Source organism: Pleurodeles waltl, chromosome 4_2 (assembly GCF_031143425.1).
Source record: "Pleurodeles waltl isolate 20211129_DDA chromosome 4_2, aPleWal1.hap1.20221129, whole genome shotgun sequence".
Taxonomy (NCBI): domain Eukaryota; kingdom Metazoa; phylum Chordata; class Amphibia; order Caudata; family Salamandridae; genus Pleurodeles; species Pleurodeles waltl.
The window spans coordinates 551,128,032-551,142,910 of NC_090443.1; the positions used below are offsets into that span (position 1 = coordinate 551,128,032).

Sequence of the window (14,879 nt, forward strand, 5' to 3'; positions counted from 1 at the left end):
TCCTCATCATCAGAGAGTTTTTCTCTGGTCTTGCGTTTTTGAAGTCAAAGAAGGAGCCTGGCTTCTCTGTCTCTTAGGGTCTTGCTGGGAAAGGTTCTACAAATTTTACAGTCCTTCACCTTGTGCTCTGGGTGAAGACAGTAAATGCACTCCTTGTGAGGGTCCTCACAGTGAAGCCTTAGCTTACCACAGGTGTTGCAAGGTCGAACTAAACCTTTCTTTGCTGTAGACATGTTGAATAAATCACAGCTGTCGATGTAGAAACACAATATATAGAAAATTTCCTGTCAGGAAAGGGTAAACTGAGCAGATCTCAGGGAGACTCACACACGATGTGTATTCGAAAATCTGAGAGACTGAGCCTCTGTGCTGAGGGTTCTAAAGGGTGCTGCCACATGATTGGCTGGACTTAGGGTCTTTTATAATAGCTCCAATAAGCTGTAAAAGTTAATGTTTTTTCCATTGTTTACAATGTTTAAAAATTTAATCTACTGCTTTCTATGTACCGTGGGACTCCCACTTTGACGACGGGGAATGATTCAAGCAAGTGAATCTATGAAAGATACCCCAATACTGGAGAAAACTTTCTTCCTCTAAAACCCTTTGTGCTTTTTCCTTGACCTACAATATTTTAAAGCAGGTAAAGAGAATGGCTGAAGTGGAGGAGACAAAGGGGTCACTGCTGGCGTCACAGGATCTGGGGTTGGTGGAGTGTCCTGCGGGGCAGATGGTATTGTTGGTGAGATGTTGCGTTCTATTGTCGACTGTGTTGGACTGGGTTCCAAAAGAGGAGGCAATGACATTCTCTGCGCTAATCCTGTAGATGCTGGAGTCAGAAGAGGATTTGTCCAAGACGCTTGGGGCAAAAGGTAGAAGGGAGTAAACGGCAAAGACTGAAACAGCGCTGGCATTCCTCTTATAATATAGGACAGAGAACACACAGGGCCAAGAGGCGCTCCAGTGTGAAAAATGGCTCTATTAAATACTGTATATGACATTCAGAAACTTTGAAGGAGCCGTCCCTGCAGCCGGGAAACTCAGGGTATTGGGTTCCTAACTGGGGCCTTGGAGATGGCTCCAAAGGTGGAAGTGGATCCAAAGCTAGTGCTGGGTCCTTCGGAACCCCAGGCACCCGGTCAATTGAAATCAGTCCCGATGTATCATCCTATTGTGAAAGGTGTTCGACATCTGACTCTGGACGAGGCTCCCAGATCTTCATCTCAACCCATGCCTTCTCTTTTTTTTTTTATCCGGGATGATTTAGAAGACGGATGAGATGGTGATCTTGACCAAAGACTCAACTTTCTTTGGCTTCTCTTACTCTTCATGTAGAAGTGAGCACCAAGAGAAGTGATTTTAGTAGGACAGGTAACAGGACTGGCCGTAGGACCTTGCTCATGACAAGGGATAGACCTAGGCCTCTACCCATACACTAGATTAGGGTGAGGCAAGGGCCAAGAATACAATATGTGTGTGTGTGGTGTGTGAGAGAGGTGTGTCTGTGATGTGTGAGAGGCGGGAGGGAAGTGGGTGTGGGTGTGTGTGAGTGAGTGAGAAAGAGAGAGAGAGAGAGAGAGAGTGAGAGAGAGAGAGAGAGAGAGAGAGAGAGACAGAGACAGAAAGAGAGAGAGAGAGGTGTGTGTGTTGGATGGATACAGGAAAACATTTAAAGTATAAAGATCAAGGTGAGAGGCCATGATGTTAAACACATCTTTTTCAACCAGTGTTGCTCAGTATCACCATTTACTTTACATTGTTTTTAATATCCAGAACAATACTAATTTGAATCTGGCCAAGGTGGAAACTACCAAGCTGTTAACTAAGGTGCTGCAGGCCTAGATGAAGAACCACATTGTTTAACTATGTTCCTAAGCACAAACTAGTACAACATACAAGGCAGCTACAATTTATAAATCAATATTTATTTACAGCTCTGTTTTATCTTACAGTTAACAGAAGATATTTACAAGGGAGGCAGAGAAAAACCAAGCAATTTTACATCTCATAATTACAAATGTGTCTGCAAGGCTTGTTGTGTGAAGACTGCAGATTGGACCTAGTGGCAAGTGGTGCCATGAATGGACTGTGTAGTACCCAACCTTGAAACTCCACCTCCCCAGAAAAATAAAGTTTATAAAAAGCTCTTGTGAGGGCACATTGGTTTAGGACAATGATGGTTTACAATTATAAATAGGTTTGCATTTTTTGAGTACAAGATCGAAGACCCTCTATGTGAAACAACTCTCTCCAGGCTTGGGAGCACCATTCACTGGAAGGTGCTGGATACTGTGACAACCTCCTCTATAGGCGACACCTGTAAATGCAAGGTCTTACCTGATGTGACAATCTGAGAAAAACAACTGTTATCTTGACTCAGAACATCTGTTGCTGGATGTCTTGGATGCACTGACAATCTAAGACAACACATTCCACAGTTGGAACATCTCTTACTGGAAGGTTTCAGAGGCTGAGACCATGAGATATAACTCCCTCTGGAGTGATAAGGAAAATGTCTTGTTGAATTTTTGCACATACTGTGATTCCAGTCTATAAGAGGCAACTCCTTCCACAGCCAATAACATTTCTCCATGTAAGCCAAGCTTGGAAGTGCATCTTGTTTAAAGATCTCTGATTCTATAACACCGTGAGAAACGGGTTCAACTGGTAGGTCATAATTGCAACAAGCCTAGGTGAATAGTGATTCCATGGCTGGAAGCGTAACAAGTTGAAAGGTGCTAGAAATTGTGATTCCTGAAAGACAACTATTCAGCTGGAAGCATCTCTCATGGTAAAGTTTTGGTTGCTGTGAAAATCTGGTCTGGTGTTATTCTGCACAAATAGTAGGGCCTCTCATCGGAAGATCTCAGATGTCATCAAATTCTGAGCAGTGACTCCGCAACAAGAGTGGTCTCTCGCTGGAAGGTCTTTGATGCGTGGAACTCAAAAGACTTGCATGGAAGACATGGTATTCAAGTATAGCAGGAAGCTAAGGACACTTCTTTTTACTAAACATTTATAAAGTTCAAGAGCTCTTTCACAACTGAATGCTGGTCTAGATGTCTTGCCCTCCCGTCAGGGTCATTTTGAAGCTTATCCTCCCAACCTGCAGAGGGGTCCTGCTTTCACCTAACTATGGCGAGTGTAGAGTGGCCCTGCAATGCTCTTCCAGCAAATAAAGATGGCATTCAATCCCACTACCTGCATCGTATGATGGCAGTGAGAGCTGTAATCCAATCCCCAGAGAAATGTACTGCAATGTCTCTAAAATGGGTGGCCTGAAATTTCTTCTTGTCCCTTACAGGAGCCCTTCAATCTTATCATACCTGTTTAGAGATCAAACACCCTGTGCTTACTCAAGAGATAACCTCTAATTACTTGTACTGATCCGGAGATTAAACCACTCTTGTCACCTAGGATGATTCTACAATCTCAAACTTTACTACTGACTGGAGCCTGTGATGATGCCTCTGTCCATCACTGAAGAGCTGCAACTCCTTCATTTATGTTAACCCAGCTTAGGTACGCCTTCCTTGTTTCACTTATTTATCCCAGGATGATTCTACAGTATTGAGACTGCAGAATCTTCTCACAAACTACAGTGTGGGTTCACAATTATTCTATATGCTATTCAAATGACCATCTGCTTTCTTGTTTCAAGTAGCCCTCAATCCCTTCTTCAGACTCCAGTTAATGTTCTAGTTTTCACTTCCCCACAGAAACACTGAGGTTTCTTCAATTAGTAGAAGGAGGTCTGTCTCCTCTTCCACTGAATAGCACTTGGCACTTCACAGCCTCATATCTTGCACCCACGTGTTGTTCTGCTGCAGTTCATTTTGTATTATAGCACTTATGCACTGTTGTTCATCTTGCTGCTGGCCATCATCACCTATGTTAGGTCAGCACTAGCCTCTCGTCCTGTCACAGATCAGTCCCATCATACTTCCAGCCTCCAAACCACACTGTCATCTCACCTCCTACCTTCAAGCCAGTCCCTTTATATTGCTTCTGGAAAACAACACTCATGTTATTTTGTACTTGAGGGATAGTCCCCATGGGCACCCTTTCAGCTTCACCTTAAGGCCCTTAATGGTGAGCCAATTGTCTCGCTTTAATCGTTGTCCAAGGTGTGGCAAAGCAATTCTCCATATGGTCCAGAAATGTCTTGCGCACACAGAAAGGCTTGGTGGTCCTTCAAGTTCCCTCTGTGTGGCCTTGAATCTAAAATCCCAAGGTAAGCTCTAATATATCACCTCCTTTGCAAAAAGTGGAGGCTTCAAATTCCTTCGAGTTCAGATGGGGGCTTTGCAGTTCTTATCCTAGACCTGAGAGTGGACCAGCGGCATCTCCACTTAGCTTTGACAATTAGTCTATTTGTAATAAATTATTATAATATTATTAAAGTAAACATAACACACTATGATCAATTCCGACAGCACACATCTCCACAATCAACACTGCCACACAAACTCAGGCACACTTGATCGCTAACAGGTCAGCAATTAGCAGATAAACCCTAAAACTAGGGGTGAACATTCCTTCCAAGACAATTGTCCGCAACTCTGTGATTGTTCTTTGCAGGTTAATGTTTTAGTTACACTCATGAAAGATGTGTCCAGATTTGCAGAGAAATTCCCCAAATGAGCAAACTATCAACTGCTTTCATCAGTCAGTTGCTGTCAGGAACAGAAGTTGTGCATGTAACTATCACTATGCAAGTGCTACATGCACTCTCTTTTAAGGAGAATCCTAGGCTTCTGAAAAGGGTCTAGAAAACATACTCTGCCTGCTGTGCTGCTCATGGAACCCAGTAGAGATGTTGAGCTAAGGCTTGCAGGGGAGTGTGTGAATTAGTAATAATTGCACGATTATCCAAGAGAATCTGGAAAACAGGCACGTCACACCAGAAGCATCTGTATATGCTTCTCCTGAATCTTGTGCAACACTCTGAGCGTGTCCCGTAGTAAGGCCTCGAAGATACCATCAGCTAACTGCATCTTCACACTGAGCTCATCCTCGTCATAATTCACCCACTGGGCTTCTTCTTCATGCAACTCCTGGACCTGGGAACAAAGGTGGTAGATTAATTAGACATTGATCCAGACCCAGCGAACAACAGGGATCTTTTTTGAAGCTGGTAATAACCATTTTTATTATTATTTACTTAACGTTCTTATATTGTACTCCAGGACCATGAGATAATAGGGTGCTTCTCATAGAACTTGATAATACATGTTGATCAAGCGCATGCAATTTAACAGTAAGTGACAGACAGTAGAACACAGTAACTCACTTTCTTGGTACCAGACAAGTTAAATACCTTCGCTAATAATCTTTCTGGTGGATAATCTATCAACCTGCAGATTCCCCACCACTTGAATTTCCCTCAGGTTTCAGACTGGAGTTGGAAAAGTTGATATATATCTCTTGCGCTGGTAGGGGCACCATAGCCACAACGTATCTACAGTGGAGAAAAGACTGCCAAAATTGCCACGAATGCAGGCAAGACTACTTCTGAAAAAAGTTAGGCACGCAGGTTGTTAAGGAATTTGCAGTTATACAGAGTGTCTACCAGAAAGACTGTTACCAAAGTTAAGTAACTTGTTCTTTTGATGGATAATTCTACAAGCAGATTCCTCATCTCTTGAACCAAGATCAAAACGGTACACCCAAAGAGGTAGGTCGGAGGAGCTGATCACACCAAGAAATCTAGCAACACAGATCGGGCAAAATTATCATTCCAAAGGGTTTCACAGTCAACCCAGTAATGCCTGATGAATGTATGGACCAAAGCTCATTTCGCTGCCATTTTCGTATTAAGTACAAGAGCATGCCTGTACAACACAGAAGACATAGCTTTTGTCCCAAAGGACTGGGCTCTGAAGCCTTCAGGGGCTCCTTCAACGCAAGGGCACAGCAGATTGTAAAACAGAGGATGATCCAGCAGGAAACTGTTTCTGAATTGCGTCCTTGGAACCAGTGTAGCCAAGAAAAACCTGATGGAAAATGTTGCGCACCTTTTAATCTGTTTGTAGGATTTAGTGCTTAAGATTCACATGCTCTGTATACCACTCCCATCTACTGTTGGACCTAGACTTTTGCAAGCTGTTTTTCATCAAAGAAGACTTTCAAGTCACAAGGTATATGGTGACTCCTTCTTAGGCTGGCATTGCGAATGGGCACAGACTCCATGTTAGATTGTTTTTTGTCTGACAGGTGATTGTAGGATGGAGTGTTCTAAAGTGTGTGGTGTACAACTGCACTGTTAAAGCTTTGTGTATAGGAAAAGGAGATCTGCATCCCAGTCCAAAGGTTCTGGGGAGAAGGTAGGGTGAACGCAAATCTTCAGCGGTAAATACTACAAACAATGCTTGCATGGTAAAGGTATTTTCTGTTCATATCATGTGCTGCTGAAGATACACATACTCTGCATAGACTGTAAAGCAGTCCTTCCTAATAAGCGGTTAGCATGTGGATGGGGCTAGTGTTTGGAACAGTGCTCGGGATTGTTTGGCCATCTACAGCTTGGTGTCTGGCAAGAACATCCACACAGTAATGTTTAGTAAATGTTTGACTGGTTGATGAACAGGTTACTGCTTTGCATGCCAGCTAGTGGAATGGTCCCAAGGAAGGCCTTCTTACATGTGTAGAGTGTGACATGGAGGACCTTTTTGAGGACTGCTAAAGGCTACAACTCCTGGTCTGCCTTGCAAATAGGTTTAGTCCTGTGAATTTAGTACAGGACAGCCTGCTTATCATCTTATATGTTGAGTGCTCTCTCTTCCACTGTTTCTGGATGTGGGGAAAAAGGGAGGGAGCTCTATAGTGTGGTTAAAGTGAAAAGGAGAAATTACCTTAGCCAATAACTTGGTTAGTCCTTAGAACTATACTTTTGCTGCAAACCTGAATGTAAGTTTAATGTAGCGTGAGTGCTTGCAATTCACTAATGTACCTCACAAAGTTATTGCAAACATGAATGCTGCTTTCCAGGAAAAGATACTGGAGAAACAGGAATGTAGGGCTTCGAAAGCGGCCCCTGAGAGTGAAGTCTTCTGAAGGATCTGTCCCTTTACTGAAATCGTTGAGTGGGCATGGACCCAGGAAGATGAATCTTGTATGAGCTCCTGTCACAGCATGTAAGAGCAGTTCACTGATGCTGGAACATCAATCTGGCAGTGAAGGCTACCCTTCAGGCAATGTATGCCTCCATTCTCCCTCTGCAATGTGCTTACTAACATGGTCATCGAGCTCAGGGAGATGAAGGAAACCACAACACTGAGGCCAAGATGGCGTCCGCAACAAACATCAAGCAACATGGAAACCTGTAGCGTGGGAATGTACCCTTCCACACAGCGCACGCCACCTATCGGCACAGAGGAGTGGGGCCATAGCGAGTACAGTCCCCACAGGGACGAGAGGAGGGCACTGGGACCTTGAAGTAGTGCAGGGCTGGCAGCAATCATGAAACAAAATGGCAGCCCTGCAAAAGCCCGTCTTTTTTAGTTAGGTTCATTGCACTTTGGGGCATATGCGGGCTGAATGGTTTCACTAGACAGCCCCTGAAGCTTCTAACACTAGACCTTCCCTCACCCTTGGGAAATTGCTGAGCAAGAGCCATCATTGCACGCTTTGGCACCACTATCCTTGATTGTGATAAGGCTGTATTTGCACCCACAGGGATTCAGACAACTTGCTGCACCCGCGCACTGACCTGCGCCCTGCTTGTCCTCAGCTCCAGCTGCCCAGAATACACCTTGCTCAGTCTTAGGTGACAGCAACACAATTAACCTGCGCCACAACATGACCCCAGGGGGTAATGACCTGTCCTGCTGCCACCATCAACCAAGGGATGAAACAAGATACCACGATCCCCAAATACTTCTAAGGAGATTACTACAGAATCTCGCCCCATCGCCCCCTCCTTGTTATCCTGCCAAGGTGACTTGCAGCCCTCACCTTATTTGAGCACCCAAGACTGGGTCCTGCAACACCCTACAACTTCTTGGACTTCTAACTCTTGACAGACAAACGCAGTGTGCCTAATAAAGAGGTGAAACAACTATGGCCACAGCAAAAGCCAAACACAGCTGAGGCATTTTCTATCAAAAATATAATACAAGCACAAAAAACAGATGAACCAAGGTCATGACACCCAATCCCACCAGAGTGACCTACCTGCCATCTCCGATGTCGGCATGCAAGCTCCAGTGACAAAGTCTGACATCCCAGAGCTACTGCTAGAGTTCTGTAAAGATATAGTGCTCTGGCGTCAATACATAAATAAGGCCATCTCAGTGCTCGACCACTCCACACAAAAAGCCGAAACTTGTATCGACCAAGTAGAAAATGCTGTGCCCACCAGTGCCCACGAACAGGACAAACTCACTAGTTGGTGAGCCATATTAGGAACACACCGTATAGAACTTGGGAGACGGATTGGAGGCCTTGGAAAATTGCTCATGGAAAAACAACATGCTTATCAGAGGCTTGGAGGTATGTGTCCAGGCCCTGTTCCATCACATTTTACAAGATGTAAATCTCAAATTGATATGCCTAAACTGCATTTTTAGGGTAGTCCTTGAATTTCAGAAAAGGAAGAATTTTACTTCAGTTGTCCTCACCAGAGTGCATTTCTTCAACAAGAAAGAAGCTGTTCTCCTTGCGTCCCAAGAGCAAGAACCGATCATATTACTACAATCTGCACTAACTCTTTTCCAAGACATGTCATCAGTCTCCCTGGCACAACGCTGAGAATTCACCAGGATCACCACTCACCTTCACCATGAGATGATTACCTATAGATGAGTTCCCCTTTCGCTTTCTGTTCACTTTCAAGGGTGCGCAACACACAATTCAGAAGAGGTCAACGCATGCACCCTTTTGAGCCTAACAAGGGTTATGGAGGACTGCACACATTAATCACCTACCTAGGGGGCCATTCAAATAAGTCTCACAAAGAACAGAGACAACTGAAGCAAATAAAGGACAGACTAGTCCATGTGGACAACATCCCAATGTCACACTTTCCCTTTGCACAGCAAAGAAGTGGAGATTCAGACCCTGCCCTCCAGAAACGTTTGAAGGCAAGAGCAAATTAGGCCCTGGCCCAGGGCCCCAGCCTTTCAGGGGACCCCAAGATGAAGCCAGCACGGTTCTGCAGAATTCTTGCTGTTTCCCTTTAATTCATTTTTATATGGGTGATTTATGGGAATTCATTACAGACATTTTGCAGACAAATGCTTATGCTTTTCAACACCGTGCAACATCAATAAAAAATATTTTAGATCAAAATAGGACGTCACGTATGAGAAATGGGGGATAGGATATATTTTCAATAATATTAGCTGCTGCTGTATTGTAGTATTGAAAACACGTCACTATCCCTGAATATTCGATGTAAACACATTTAGAATTTGGATCACTGTGTATGTGTACTGTCAGTGACCTTGCCAAAGAAGGCATGAAAGAGATGAAATTAGACCATAAAATCAAAGCTGTTCTGAAGACTGGCCCTCAAAATAAGCCTGGTCAAGGGCACCCAAAATCGTTAAGTTGTCCTTGCTGCACTCTTCTAATATGGAACACCCTCCTATTCCCTGGCTATCCCTACCTCGCCCTGTAGCCAAAGTATCTGAAGATTTGCGCCAACACAGTTACTGGAATGTTTATAAGCAACCTACAACACACTGACTGGGGCTCTCCAGTACCCATTCAGAGCTCTCTCTCCCGTCATTTCAACCAGACTAGAACGGAGGTCCAGACAGCTAGACAGTAAAATGTTTTATCAGTTTTTGTCGTAATGTCGCAGTTTTTGATTTATTATTTTAACACTTCCACCAGTTCACACTTGTCAATTAAACACTGCTGTGTTGACCAAACTACATATTTTAACTGATATGCTCTGCAACCTCTGCTCATTCCATACACTGTATGGAGAAGGGGAGTATTCCCCATCACCTGACCCCACGCTTTGCTTTCTGGCTCATGCAAATCTCCTCACTCCACCATGACAGACATCATAATTGTAATGCAAAATATCCAAGAGTAGATATAGCCCCCCTTCAGGAGACTCACCTTCTCTCAAAGGATGTACCTAGTTTAAAATCATACTGATTTTCTTCCCAATTTCATGCAACTAATACCTCAAAAACAAAGGACACGGCCATATTACTAAGCAGGGGACTATCTTTTGAGCTAGACACAAATCAGGCTAATACAGCGGGCCAAAGGTGGGGATGAGGGGCTGGTTGGGCAACCTCTTCTGACGCTCTATTCCATATATGCCTCCAAGAACAGAAGAAAAATGTTATGTTCATTTTCTTCCAACAGTAGCACGCTTTATCACATACCATATAATCATAGGTGGCGATTTTAATGGGATCCTCCATCCTATAGAGGATAGACACCCATTCTGCCTTACAGGTCCATGAACGCCCCCTCCTACCCACAAATCTCTGCTCCATTGAGTAATAGATATTACTATCAAAGATATCTGGAAAATAAAACATCAGGGAGAGAGGGACTACACATTCTATTTGAACATACACAGATCCTATATGTGCACAGACTTCTTTCTCACATCCACGGCTTTACAGGCACAAATTGTTAAGACTGACATTGACCTGAAAATCCTGTCTGGCCACCCGTTGTTTGCCTGCACCTAAACATTGTGGAGCCATACCACCAAACACAGACCTTGGTGCATGAGTGAAGTAGCACTAAGGGACACAGTGCTCAGGGAATGTATACGAAAAGCACTGGATCACTCTTTCTTAAATAATAATAGTTGGAAGGTCATTCCATCCGTGGCCTATTCTAATGGGATGAGGGGCCATGTCCCTCCCCTTTTGGCCACTACAAAGAACGTCTGCCAGGCTGAGCAAAGGACAGCCTGACAAAAACTCTATTTTCAGGTCAGGCAGCCAGCAGCTAGACATGCACTAAATGTGCAGGCTCCTGGCTGCCTGAACTGAACTTTGGCGGGCTAAAGTCACAGCTTCTGTTGGCATTACAACTTCAGCATGGCAGAGTACCTCGAGGCCCTCCCCCTCATCCTGAGGGGGAGTGTCACGGATTACCTTGCACCTGGGTGCTTCAGTTCTAAGCCCTGAAGTGCGAAGGGCTGAATGTCAATCACTGACACCTCTCCACAGAGTGGGGTGGGGTCAGCAGTCTCACTGATCCCACCCCTCTCTATGAGGAGTGAGGGACTGCTGTCTTCCCTTATTGGCAGATCTAAAGTCAGCCAATGAGGGAAGGCACCTGTCCCAACCCTCTTGGAACCTCCGAGGCTTGGGACTATTGTGTTCCCCAAGGCAGATTTGCACAGGTAATTTGACAGTGTACTGTCGGTTTGACTGAATTTGTGGTAATATATTGTGGAATGATTGTATCCTTTGTGGACTTGGGCTTGCAAGTGCTGTTTGCGTATTTAGTGTGGCTCCTAAATACTGCTGAACTTGCGCTGGTTGTAAGGGAGATTTTTGGTAGTTTATTGAGAACCCTAGAGTGTGTAGGGTTTGTATTACATAATGTGTATGGTGTTGACACCGTGTCTGTCTGTTGGATTTTATTAGCCAGTCGTCGAGATATGGGAAGACATGATTGTGTTGCCTTCTTAGGTAGGCTGCCACTACGGCAAGGCATTTTTTTGTAAATACTCTGGGAGCTGTTGTTATCCCGAAGGGTAACACTTTGGACTGGTAATGTTTTCCTTGTATTACAAACCTGAGATATTGCCTGTGCGCTGGATGGATGGGTATGTGAAAATACGCATCTTTGAGGTCTAATGTTGTCATAAAATCTTGTTGTAACAGTGGGACTACATCCTGTAGTGTTACCATATGAAAGTGTTCTGATAGGATGTAAAGATTGAGGGTTCTGAGATCTAGTATTGGTCTCAATGTTTTGTCTTTTTTGGGAATAAGGAAGTACAGGGAGTAGACCCCTGTTCCTATTTGATGTTGTGGTACAAGCTCTATGGCTTGTATGAGTAATAGTGACTGTACCTCTGTTTGCAACATGGAAACGTGTTGGGAGGAGAGTTTGTGTGGTTTTTGGAGGTATATCTGGAGGAATTTGTGCGAATTCTATGCAGTAACCATTGTGGATAATGGATAATACCCAGTTGTCTGTTGTAATGGGTAACCAGTGTTTGTGGAACCTTTGCAGTCTTCCTCCCACAGGGGAAGTATGGTGAGGGAAGATGTGGAGCAAGTCACCGATTTGTGTGTGAGGTTTGCATTGATGGCTGGTATTTTCCCCTACCTCTGGGGAATTGTCCTCTGTAAGTTCCTCTAAACCCACCTCGTTGGTACTGAGGCTGGTAAGACAGTTTTGATTGTGAGGTGGATGCCTCAGATGGTTGGGCTATAAAACCACCCCTGTACTGAGGCTTTTGAAATTAACCCCTGTACTGTATAGAATAAAGAGCACCCAGGGCTTTAGCAGTGTCAGAGTCTTTTTTAATTTTTTCAATAGCTGTATCAACTTGAGTGCCAAAAAGCTGTTTTTTATTAAATGGCATGTTAAGGACAGTCTGTTGTATTTATGGTTTAAAACCTGACAACCTAAGCCATGCGTGTCTGCGAATGGTGACAGCAGTATTGATTGTCCTTGCTGCTGTGTCTGCCGAGTCTAGAGCTGACCTAATTTGGTTATTTGTAATAGCCTGCCCTTCCTCGACTATTTGCTGGGCTCTTTTTTGTTGATCTTTTGGGAGATGTTGGATGATATCTTTCATCACGTCCCAGTGGGCCCTATCGTACTTAGCCAGTAGTGCTTGGGAATTGGCTATGCTCCATTGATTAGCTGCTTGCGATGCCACTCTTTTACCAGCGGCATCGAATTTTCTGCTTTCTTTGTCTGGTGGCGGTGCATCACCAGACGACTGTGAGTTAGCCCTTTTTCTTGCTGCACTGACAACTGCGGAATCGGGAGGTAGCTGCTGGGTAATGAATGCCGGATCAGAAGGAGGCGGCTTATATATTTTTTCTACTCTAGGAGTGATGACTCTTGCCTTAACTGGTTCGTGAAAAATGTGATGTGCATGTTTTAACATGCCTGGAAGCATGGGAAGGGACTGGTACGCAGTGTGAGTGGAGGATAACGTATTAAAGAGAAAATCTGTGTGCATGGCTACGCTATGGTATGACGCCGCCATAGATAGAACCTGAGTGTATGAAGTGCTATCTTCTGGGGGCAATGGTTTTGAAGGATAGCAGTCTGGACTGTTATCAGAAATGGGATCATCATAGAGGTCCCATGGGTCGACATTATCTTGGTGTGAATCTGCAGAGTGTACTGGAGACTGTGCAGTAGGGGTAGTAAGTGGAGAGACAGTCAGGTGAGGAGAATGAGGAGGAGACTGATGAGGCGAGAATTGAGGAGGTGGAGTTTTTTGTTTGGGTTTTGGCACTTTAGCTGGTGGCTGATCAGTGTCCAATTGTCCTTGAAAGGCTAACTTCCTCTTAGACTTCAGAGGAGGTGCAGTTAGGATTTTGCCAGTGTCTTTATGAATATGAATTCTGGCCTGCCTTTCGTCAAATTCCTCCATTTGCGTGAGTTCCTACGAAAATCTATGGCTTTCTTTAAGCTGTTTCGAAAGTCCATGCTCCTCTGAGTATATGGGTCTTTTTGGCTCCAAAGCCGGTTTCCTCAGGATCGAAAGGCGTGGAGTAGATGTTGGCCTCGGCTCTGACAGGGATTTTCGAGGCTTCGACTCAATGGGTCGGTGTTTGCCTATTTCGGAGCCTGTACTTCGGCTCGAGTCCGAAGGCTTCGGTGGCGTGGCCTTTCTCGGTGCTGAAGTTGTTGCTTGGTCACCAGAAGTCTTATTGCAGGTGGAGCCATGGCCTTCCGGTAGTATCATTCCCAAGGCCTTGTGCTTGGATTGGACAGGGGCAGGCGTACTCACGTTCTGTCATGCCGTAATCGGTCTGTCCTCCTCGGACTCTTGCTCGGAGTCGGACCCCGAGCGGAGACTGCAGTGTACATAAGCTCCTCTTCCTCCACGTCGAGACGTTCGGTGCTTCTCGACGCCATTTCCAACCTTTGCGCTCTTCTGTCTCGTAGAGTCTTCTTCGTGCGGAAGGATCTGCAGGCCTCGCAAGTATCCTCTCAATGATCTGGAGATAGACAAAGGTTACAGACAAGATGCTGATCCGTATTTGGGAACTAGGCCTGGCACTGAGGGCAGAAGCAAAATGGGGTCCGGTCCAGGAGGCTTCGGCGAGGCTTTGGTCAGCCCGACCAGGTCCGAGTTGGGCGGCGGTGCCCCGAAGGGCGAGTAAAGGAGTTGGATCCGCCGGTACCGAAGTGACGATGATAGGTGGTACGCGATCGAAACAATACCGACGAATTAGAGAGTTTATAGTACGTTTCTGACTCAAACTACCGGAGTGAAAAGAAACATGTCCGAACACGATGGCGGAAAGAAAACAATCTAAGATGGAGTCGATGCCCATGCGCAATGGAGCGGAAGAGGAGGAGTCACTTGATCCCATGACTCGAAAACACTTCTTCGAAGAAAAACAACTTGTAACGCTCCGAGCCCAACACTAGATGGCAGGACCTATGCATGCATAGCATGTGTATCTGCAGCTACACATGCCATCGAATATATATAAATATATATATATATATATATATATATATATATATACACACACACACACACACAAACACACACACAGTGTATACATATGTGCAATATTTGTAGAAGAATTTTACTACAATGACTACAGGTGTCCAGGGAGGAGGTAAGGTGCATGTGAATCTAGAGCACTACATGTCAAGAACAGATGTGTACTGGATAAGTAAAAATTTCTGTTCAATGGAATGTGTGGCTGTAGATACACATGCTTTGCATAGACTGTAAAGCA

At 44.6% G+C, this 14,879-nt stretch overlaps 1 protein-coding gene across 1 annotated transcript in view; it reads right to left on the reverse strand.

The window, feature by feature from the left end:
* Window positions 1-1,901: 1,901 nt before the first annotated feature.
* Window positions 1,902-14,879, reverse strand: part of CEP350 (centrosomal protein 350) — an 821,600-nt gene continuing 808,622 nt past the window's right edge. Inside the window, exon 38 of the mRNA XM_069232082.1 lies at window positions 1,902-5,060. Coding sequence (XP_069088183.1) covers window positions 4,896-5,060 — 165 coding nt within the window. The 3' untranslated portion in view covers window positions 1,902-4,895. The remainder of the gene's footprint in view (window positions 5,061-14,879) is intronic.